Below are 10315 nucleotides of genomic sequence, written 5' to 3'. Positions count from 1 at the left end.
CTTGTTAGTAGGTGACGATGCTGGAATCCAAAAGCGAGAGGGTTTCGCAGAAACGCAGAGCCAGGATAATATGTGTAAATGGGTAAAGTGCCAGCAGTTCAGAGATAAAAACGAAGGACAAAAGTTGTAATTACCAGAAAAACATTACATGAAACTAATCGCCTAGGGGGCGGAGTGCGATAAGAAAAGTATCAAAACTTTTGGAAACCCAATGTGCAGAAAGTCGAGTTGCGAAAAAATTGGCAACAAAATCAAATTGAACCAGTACCACTGCACCACTGATGAATGATTCAACATAGAGCTTAAAACAGTTTCTATTGATTATATGATGGATAGCTATGTTGGAGCCAATGCTTTTCTTTTATTTATTATGATATTTTCCATACTTCAAATGTCAACATAATTCGGGAAACAAAAACAGTTTTTTCGCAATTTTTTCCAATTAGAGAAGGAAACTTCTTGCCAGAAAATGCTAAAGGACATTACGGATTGTCTATTCTAGTTCGAAACTATTTTCTGGAAAATTGCTGGTTTATTTTTAGCCATCAGCCAAGATGCATGGCAGTGAGGAAAATGGTTTTCCTGGTTTCGCCCTCGAGTGTATAAAATACATAGCAACTGCAGAAAGTTTTTGCTGAGAGCCGAATCAATATTTATGGACTGTAAGCACAGGAAGTAGCCAACAAAGAGTTGAATTGAGAAAAACTGGCGGGAAAAGCGGGAAAAGAGGGCTGGAAGAAAAGTTTTTGCATAAAGAAAAACATCGGTATAATTGGCTTCATAAACGGAGGAGGAGGTGCCAGGCGGAATGACTAGCTCCTGCTGCTGCTTTTTATCAGGATTTAATGAAGCGCAAAATGACGCCAGTGGCGGCGAGGGAGGTTCGATGGGGGGAGGGGCGCAAAAGGGGCGCAGAGAGTCCTGGGGAAGGGCAGTGCAACAGGCTCGGATGTCGTGTCCTAGTTTTTGCCATTAGTCGCCCGTGGCGATTGTTAATTGGATTTCGAGCGATCTATCAAACGCTGACTCGATTCTCGAATTCCCCTCCCCGTTTTTTCCTTTTCGTCCGCATGAAAGGGGTTTCCCCCTGCATTACCAAAGGCAATCAGTCAAATATGAAATACTGACAGCCACAAAAACTTGACTGCAGTTGCGGCGAGGCCAGATGGAAATGGAGACTAGTTGGGGCTTATGGCTTGGTGGTGGTGGGCGGAACAGATGGATGATCCCAGGACCAAAAGAAGACTTCCTTACGAGGACAGCCAACGGCAAGACGATAAGGTAATGGAATTTTAGCAACAGAAAAACAACAACTCTGACAATAAAGCCAAGTGACACGAGCCCAAGCAAGAGTTGCTAAGTTTGTGTGGGTGGGTTTGTGGCACACGCACGCAGATCCTGCAACATATCTACACTAGGGTGAGTCGGAAATTATATTTACAGATTATTTAATCTACTCAGTGGAGTAATTGAATTTATATTTCCTCTTTGAATTAGATTATATATTTAGAATATATTTAGAATATTTACATAATGTTATTCCAACAATATATTTTGTTTTCATTTTCGCTGTGAGCCACCCTAATATACATACAGATGCCAAGACATGTGCAAAAAGTGACTGACAAGCCACAAGCATTGTCCACACGTACAATGCTGTAATTGTGAAGGATGCCATCAAGTGGGGCATCCGCATCCTCGTCCTCACACTCGTCCTCGCTTCGTCCTGTGGATGAACCGCCCTCCCTGCTTCCCCCTTTCATATCTACATTTATCTGTGGCCCTGCATGTGTGCAGTGTATTTTAAGCCCGAGCACTCAAAGCAAAAGTGTTAAAGCCGAAAAAAAGATAGTAAAAGCAGGCAGGAGGCCTCGTCACTATCCTCGGCCAAGTTTCAACGTCTCTGGTGACAGTTGACGGTCAAGTGGCCACTGGCAAGGATCCGAGACCATGTACCAAGGTACAAGACGCGTCCTTTGACATTGTGTGTCATCAATTTTGAATTAATTTTAGCCATTTTCGCAGTTTTCCATCCAAAACTTGGCCCCACGCCTTGCGCCGAGAATGGGAAACTTTGTTAAATGAACTTTTTTCGCACTTGCCTGCTGCCACAAGTTGTTAATATTTTACGTGCACTTGCCACTCAATCCGGCCAGTCGAGGGTTAAGAGATTGCGAGGGGCGAGGGGATAGACATTGAAATTTATGCGCCATTGAGTTGCTGTTGCTCAAAATGGCGAATGGCGAATGGAAAATTGCGAATGGCGCATTCAGCAACAAATTGCGCGAAAGTTGCATACTCACACGAACGAACAAAAACACGCGCGAGACAATTTTCCAACTACTTTCAATGCGCACAATTAGAGTGACGGCCCCCTGGAAAAACACAGCATTTTCCCAGCCCCAACCCCGCTTTTTATCCGCGGGCACTTGAGCAACTTGAGCACAAGTTGTCAGTTGTGAATGCATTTTTGTTGCTCGGCAAAGGCTGCACGAAATATGGCATAAAAGGAAAGACGTCATGATATGCTAAAATTTGATGAAAAGCGAAGCCGAGACTCAAATACAATTGCGGGAAATTTAGCGAGTTTTACTTCTGCTAGTTCTAAACGTGAAGTTTTCCCTCACTATATACACCAAAATACCATAGTGACAAATATTCGGCATTTGTTATATTCCACACTCACCACTGGATTGGACCCCATTTTGACGTTCTTGGCCATGTCCATCATATCGAGGGCCACTCGTGCCATGCACTTGGCATGATCCTCGCAGTGGTCGGGCAGTCCGGAAACGGCCATGTACTTATCGCCAACTGTTTCCACCTGAAAGCACAGACATGCCAATGAGTCCTTTAGATGGACCAAATTGAGAGCTGACCCGAAAAAAGGGCCGGCATTGCATCGTATTTGTGGTCAGGTAGAAAGTGTAATTAAGTGGCCACTGCAGGGGCTGTTGGCCAGCCCTGCCCACTTGCATTTGAACTCTGACTGACCCACCTTGTACACGTTCAGGTTTCGCTTGGAGTCGGTCAGAGCATCGAAGACCGTGTAGAGCTCATTCAGCATTTTCACGATTTTCATGGCCCCGTCGGGATCCGTGTTGGCCGCACAGTATTGGCCAAAGCCCACGATGCCGGAGAACATCAGCGTCACGGAGTCGTAGCTGTCGAATGGCAAAGGAAGTGTGGTCTCATAAATAAACGGACACAAATATGGCAAATTGCTTGCATTTTCCAGCATGTGATGCACAGAGAGAAAAGTAATGTGACTGTAAGTCTAAGCTATACAATGGTCTCAACACAATTTGTTTTTCTCTCTGTGCACTTCCCATAGGGATAGGGTAAATTGACTTTTTCTTACCGTTTGGGCGGCACAGGACGCTGATGTCGTAACTCATTGGCCACCGACTTTGGAAGCACCGAATAGAGCAGCCTGAATGGGCCAGGATGAAGCAGAAAGATGTAGCAGAAAGAATGCAGAAACATGGAAAAGTAATTTCAATTTCGCGCCTGAGAGAATTGCGCGCCATTAAGGAGTCGGCGCTGTCATTTGTCATTTACCTGTCGGTCTTCTGCTTCTCGCTCTCCAGATCGCGGAAGGTCTGCTGCAGCTTGTCGGTGAGCATTTCCAGGTTCTTCGTGAGCTTGTACTCCGCCTCGAACTTCTCGGAGAGCAGGACCAAATCCCTGGCAGCGTCGTGCAGCGGCACATCCGAGATGTAGAGTCCCTTCCTGAAAAACAGGACACATTCCACGTTCAACGGCGAGTTCAAAGATGTGGCACGTGGGTGTAAAATGGAAAAATGACACGCATTTTGTTTTACTTAGGACTTTTGAAATCGCCAGGCAGCAAATAGAATCCGAGCGAAGAAAATAAGCCAAGAGGAAACACTTTTAATGTCACGCATAAATTCAGCCAGCTGAAGGCGCATTTGTTTCAATTTGACTGCGAGTTTAATGCCATAAAGGTATCTCCTAGTAATACCTCATTTAAGAGCTAATGCCTTTAATATGGTCGTTCCTCTAAAATCAGGTTAAGACACATTTGCCGCTTTATTAAAATGGTTGAACGATACTTAAAGTCCTTCCTTGCGGAAAAATTGGTTGGTGTTTCCAAAAGATTATTGCCTTAATTAAAACCGTATTTCAAGTACACTAGAAGCTGGTGCATTATGAGCACTTATATCCCTGTCTCCCTGTTGTAATCCCCATTAACTGGTACTTACTTGGTCAGATCGTCCAGATTCATGACACTGGGATAGCATTGAAACAGTATCCGATCCGTTTCCGGAATGTACATCATTTGCCCCTGAGGAGTACAAAAGAATAACAGATTATTTTCGGGTGCCGAGGGTGAGCCACTGCAATAAAATAGATTTTTATGCCGCACTCTGTGGCAGGCCGAGCATTAAGTTTAATGCCACGGCGCGGCTGTGCGTAAGGGCCCTTTGGAATGGGACTTTCATAACCGTGCCAGACACATTGATGGCTTGTTGGCCCTTGCTCACCTTCAGTCTCAGAAAACGCTGCTCGTGCCGGCTGCTCATGGCCCCCTGACGTGTCTGCAGGACATAGATGGTGTTTATGTGGGACAGGATGTTCTCGAAGTTGAGCTGCAGGTGCGGCCGGATGGCCTCCACCACCTCTATTAGGGAACAGTTCTCCTCGGCAACTCTGAGGGGTGCACATGGAGAAATACAAAGCATAAATTTGTTGATCCCAACTTATAATGCATATATAAGGACTCTGCAGAAATCACTTAGATGCTAACATCTTCGTTTAAGTGTCTAAAAGTGTGCATACTTTCAGACATCTGTTAAAGTACTTTTTTGCAGTGTGCTAAAAAGGGAAAGGGCTGGGGCAAATCCGAACGCCATCCAGCTAATGGCCACTAATCGCAAACAATGGCTCATAAGTAAATGGCGTACTGTAAACCGTTAGCAAGGACTCACCTGGGAATTACTCGAGACACAGCCTTGCCGGCCTGAACGATTTTCATTTGCCTATCGAACATCAGGTGGAAGGGGAACACCTTGCAGAAAGTGGCGGGCGATATGAGTGGAGCTGTGTGACGAGGAGGAAGGGTCAGCATTAGCCAGGCAATTAGCCTGAGTAGGTGAACACTCACCTTCGCAGAGGAACTCCACGTCGTCGGCGACCTCGTCCTTTTTGGCATCCACCTGCGACTTGGCGGCCACGTTGATCTCCCGTATCAGGAACTGCACATGGTCGTATCGCTCGATGTCGTCACTCTTGTTCTTCAGCAGTCGCAAACACTTCTGCTCCTTGTCCCCGTCGCAATCGAAGCTGTCCTGGGCGATAGGACACGTGCTAAGCGCAATGGAGGGATCTGCAAAAGTTTGGCAGCAAGATATAAGTAAATAAATTTATGTAGTTCGATGAGTCCAGTAGTTCAGAAAATACAATTTCGGCGGGCTAACAGTATCTGACAGTTTTTCGATACTAATTGCATACGAAATAATTGCATTTTATTCAACATAAATAAACCGTTTTTAGCTGGTAAATAATACATTTAGCCATAAAAGCCAAACGAAGTCAGCCAGTTGTATTAAAATCAGAGCAATGTCACAAAGTTTCCTCGTTATTATATCGCTGGGCGGCACAATGAAATGAATAAATAAGGCCCAGCCAGTCAATACAGTTTACATTTATTGTCATGCCAGCCAGCTCTGTGAATTCCGCAATATGTTAATCGTGGCGACTGTTTTTTGCATTATTTACTCTTCCGAGCCTTTGCCTTTACGTTACCTGTCTCGCTGGCAATCTGTTGGCCATCGTTGTTGTTATTCACGTTGACGGTGTTGCCGTTGTTGGCCATTCCATTATTGTTGCTGCCATTGCTGCCATTGTGATTATTGTTTCGCTCGGCATCCGTCGAAGGAGCCAGGACAACAGTTGCCGATCCCGTCGTCGTCGTGGCCACCGCGTCCTCCAGCAGTTGTTGATTCTCCCGGGCGATGGCCCGCTCCTTTTCGGCCTCGTCGATGGGCTCTCCCTTGCGCTTGACAATGTCGATTTCCACCTCGACGCCGTGCAGCTTGGATGCAACGGCCTGTGAGCGAGAGATATAAGATATAAGCGAAGCGGAGGCGTCAATGGGTCTCCCACAGGATATCGGGAATGGGAATGGGAATGGGACTGTGACTGGGCACATACACTCGTATATAGTCGTATCTCACCTTGACGATGCCGATGACTATGTGCTCGAGGCCAGGCCGTTCCGAGTAGTAATGGAGGAGCAGCTCGCCATCCTTCTCCGTGCAGCGGAAGGAGGGAGCCCGCATTCCAGGGTACAGGGTGCCCAGGTGGTCGTGCAGGGCGTCCAGATTCTGATTGTTGCACAGAGAGAAAAAGGAAAGTGGATAATTTAGATAGAGTAACTTTTTTCTTAGCTAATTATAAAAAACAAAAATTGGGTTCCAAGCAAGAAACTTGTTTTAGAAATTATATAAAAGGTCAATCGATATCTCTTCAATGTTGATAAAAATCATGCTGTCCACGGAATTCAAAGTGAATTGATGGCCCGCATTCGTGGCATTTGTTCTCCGTGTGGCATTGTTGTTGTTGATGTTGCGGTGGTGCAGACGAAAATTCAATTTCATTTTTCATTATGACAAAGGATTCGAGAAGCATTTGCGGTGAAAAATGTGGAAAATTGAAAATAAATCGAATGTGAGTGCAACAAAAGGCGCCAAGGGAAATGGGTTACGGTTCGGGTTTGAGTGGCGATGTGTGCGCTCAAGCAAAATACTTAATGCTTATCAATGATGGCGAATGTCGAACTCGAGTCTCGACCGAGACCGAAACCGAGAAACTGCCAAGGGAGCAGCATGAAAAATGACTTAAAAGTCGATTGGCCAATGCAATTGTGCCGCAGATGCATGGCGTATGAGTGTGAAATGGCCTTCAATTAAGTTAAAGTTCGGATGTATTGAGTAAATAATGCGAAAGTACCTGGAGGAAGTCCCGCGGCGTGGCTCCCAGGACCTGCAGTATCTTGTCGTAGCCCGAGTCCTGGCAGAACTCGAAGAAAGTCTTGCCGAACAGCTCCAGGATGTCATCTGCGGGAATATCTTCAAGGACAGTTGTGAGTCAGTACTTTATGACCCACATATGCTTGCATAACCAAATGGCACCAGCTAACTACTTACTGAGTATCTCGACAGCTGCTCCAATTAGATTGTATGTTATTTCATCGTCGTAAATTTGTCGCACCAGAAACTGTCCCTCCATGCTGACCATGGCCTTTTTCCTGAATTCCGAGCCGAGCCGAGCCAAAAATAAGCAGCCATCAAAATCGAGTCAGGCGAAACCGCAAAATGTGAAATGGCAGAGAAGGGTTTTCCACACAGACGGAAAAAAAGAGAGTGGCAAATACATTAATTTTAATTAAATTGCTTCTGTGCTCGTGAATTTATGAGTGAGTGGCTGGCATTCCTCCACCCTGTGTATGTGTGTGTGTGTGTCTGTCTGTGTGTTTTTGGCGGGCAGCTGCCCATATGGCGGTCACTTTATATGCTTTTTCATATTTATGTTTTTAATTAAGCAATGAAGACGAAATAAAGCCCTTCAAATGAGAAATTTTGGTCAGCCTTAAAATGGGTCGAGGGTTTCAGCTTTCCCTTTCACGCTAAAGAATTTTTCAAATGCGCTGCCTTTTGTGCTTTTTTTTGGGGTTTTGATGAAATTTAATCAAAAGTGAATTGGACAGCCTCAGTTTGATTAAGTTTAAGAAAAACTGTCATATTTTCATATAACTTTTCTAGGAATAATTGCTATAGCCTAAGAAGTAGTTTGGATAATTCAATTATGCCGAAGAGAACATGTTTATCTCTGTAGGATAGGTTATTTTTAAGTTAATAGAGCAAGCAGTTCTTAAACGTAAAGCAGAGCAGGCACTTCCTGTTTGAGGGTCACCAGAGCAAGCAGTTGCTTTGAGATAAAGCATAATGCGGATTGTAAAGTCAATTTTAAGCACCAAAATCCTTTAAGTTTATCTCAAAAGTTAGCTGGCTCTTGGGTAAGTATTTTATATTCTTCGTAGAAACTTGGCCGCTATTTGCATCGAATAACAATAATACAGAAACAGAAAAACCCGCTGCCATTTGCCTTTGTGAACATCGTGCAAATCGACTTTATTATTTAATAGAACTTGCGCCAAGCTGTTACCAAAACAAATTGAATACAACGTGCCAGCACAGTGAAAGTAACCCGGAGAAAGTCGAGAAAAAATGCCAACGTTGCAGAATCGAACATGAAAATCATGTGGGAGGTGGGTGGATGGTTGAGTTCGAGGAAAAACGTAATAGAAAAGTAGATTTTGTACGTGAGAAAGTTTTTCCATTTTCCCTACGCAAAACTTCTGATTTGTCGCGAAAAAGTGGGCGTGGCATCGCAGGTGAGCGAAGGCGAAATGCGGTATTTCATTATTGCTCATTTCAAATGCGAAATGCTGTTGGATTGCAGAATGTGTCAGCAGCTGTCGCTGAAATGCGAGAAGTACTTGCACCCCTGCTAAGATTGAGTTGTTGCAATAGAAAACATTTAATATTGCAGCTTCTGAAGCTGTGGAAGCTGATTTTTAATTTCCTGAACTGCCAGCGGACATTGAATGGGAAACAGGAACCTGAAAAAGAGCTTTCGAGCCAAGAAAACCAAGGAAGTTGCTGCATATTACACACCAAAATGGAAATTGATTTTCGTCATGCAATTTATTATTCTATAAAATATATGGCATGCGGTTGAGTGAAGGAAGCTCGAAATTAAAACAAGATTTATGGCGAGTGCATGCATAAATATTACGACTACGCTACTTAAAGTCCTTTAAATGGGCAGTGAACTGGAAGTGAAGATTGCAGCTCACTCGTTTCATAAATTCTGGTTCCATTTAATTGCTCAGTTGAGCTGAGGTGGGATGCTTTTACCATCATCTGCAGCTGGTTACCTTCGCCTAATGCTTCTATCTGTGCGCAATATAATTTCATAAAGTCAACACTCCAGCGGCAAAATGTCTATCATTTTTATTGTGCCAGCTAGGCAGCATTTTGTGCCGTAAATTAAATTATGCTGCACGTTTTGGCCCAGCTTACCTGCCGCCCAGCACTGCGTATTATTGATTTTTATTGATTTAAATGTGCGTGTCTGGCGTCGGCGAGTGTGTGTGTTTCGCAGATTCGCCTTTTGATCGACAACTTAATTGAAAAAGTTAATGTGCGTGGAGAAAGCAGAATTAGTCCATTGGATTCGGGCACGTTTTTTCGTTCTTCTCTCCTAATGCAATTTGTCATTAAATCCTCGGTCACACACACGCACACCAAGAAAAAAGTTTGCCATTAAATTTAGCACATTTGCGGCAGCATAAGCGTCAATTAATACGAGCTGTAAAAATTAATTACGCACACACGACGGCAATTTATGGAGCCATGTTCTTCCTTCTTTTCCTGGATATTGCGTATACGCCGCGTTGGTCTGGCAAATGCAAGGCGACACTTAGTGGCTTCGTCTCCGCCGCTTTCATTACAAATTCAATTTCCGCTGGGCAACGCAGCCCCTTTAAACTCATTTAAATATTGTTTACTCAGTGACAACGACAGGCGGCCGAAACTAAGTGGCTTAATCTGCGAAAACGGCCAAGGAGCCGAAGAAGCGCGCCTAAAAAATACGAAAACATTTCGCGCCTAAGTAGCTTAGGACAACGCCCAAGTGCTTTTGTTTTGCCTCGCGATTGTTGGTTTAAGTTTCACGCGCATTGCCTTTTCAGCATCGAAAGTTTATATATACTGTGTGGATATCCTGTGTACACATCCCCCAGCAGGCCACTGCTTTGGTTTTGGTGGCTCTCGCGCGTAAATATTATTATTTAATATGCCAATCGCAGCCATTCGCAGCCCACGTTCTGCGCTGCTCTGTGTGGATGGGATGTGGATGAAAAGTCCCCGGCCAGAAAGCTCAACCCGAGGAATTCACGCGTCACTGACACGCTCTCTAACTCCCGTTTCGCGCTTTTCCGCCCCGCATTTCCCACTTTTCCTCGCAATTCCTCACATGACTCTCACTTTTTATGGCAGGGCATTAAATCGCTTTATTATGAACTACTTGTTGACTTTTGGCAGCTGAAACTTTAAGTTGGCTTAGCCTGCGCTGGAGTGTGGGCCTCGCGGCAAACCGCAAAGTGAGTAAAATCCATAATCAATCAGCTAATTCGAGTCTGAGGATGACTTTGCGTGCGGTCGGGTGAGGAATTCCTAATGAGTTCGTTACGAGAAGATGAGCCCGCGTCTAATTGTGGTTCCTC

The 10315-nt window shown here is 44.6% G+C and overlaps 1 protein-coding gene across 1 annotated transcript in view; it reads right to left on the bottom strand.

The window, feature by feature from the left end:
- The window catches only part of LOC6612950 (guanylate cyclase soluble subunit beta-1), a 43774-nt gene that overhangs the window by 20179 nt on the left and 13280 nt on the right, over positions 1–10315 (bottom strand). The window contains exons 4-15 of the mRNA XM_002037406.2: positions 7173–7273; positions 6976–7094; positions 6201–6350; positions 5770–6073; positions 5129–5350; positions 4953–5064; positions 4509–4674; positions 4227–4309; positions 3562–3732; positions 3362–3433; positions 2999–3164; positions 2687–2824 (exon numbers count right to left, since the gene is read on the bottom strand). Of these exons, the coding sequence (XP_002037442.1) occupies positions 2687–2824; positions 2999–3164; positions 3362–3433; positions 3562–3732; positions 4227–4309; positions 4509–4674; positions 4953–5064; positions 5129–5350; positions 5770–6073; positions 6201–6350; positions 6976–7094; positions 7173–7273 (1804 nt within the window). The remainder of the gene's footprint in view (positions 1–2686; positions 2825–2998; positions 3165–3361; positions 3434–3561; positions 3733–4226; positions 4310–4508; positions 4675–4952; positions 5065–5128; positions 5351–5769; positions 6074–6200; positions 6351–6975; positions 7095–7172; positions 7274–10315) is intronic.

Source organism: Drosophila sechellia, chromosome 3R (genome assembly GCF_004382195.2).
Source record: "Drosophila sechellia strain sech25 chromosome 3R, ASM438219v1, whole genome shotgun sequence".
Lineage (NCBI taxonomy): Eukaryota > Metazoa > Arthropoda > Insecta > Diptera > Drosophilidae > Drosophila > Drosophila sechellia.
The sequence above is the reverse complement of the archived record's forward strand: the minus strand, read 5'-3'. Positions and strand labels throughout refer to the sequence as shown.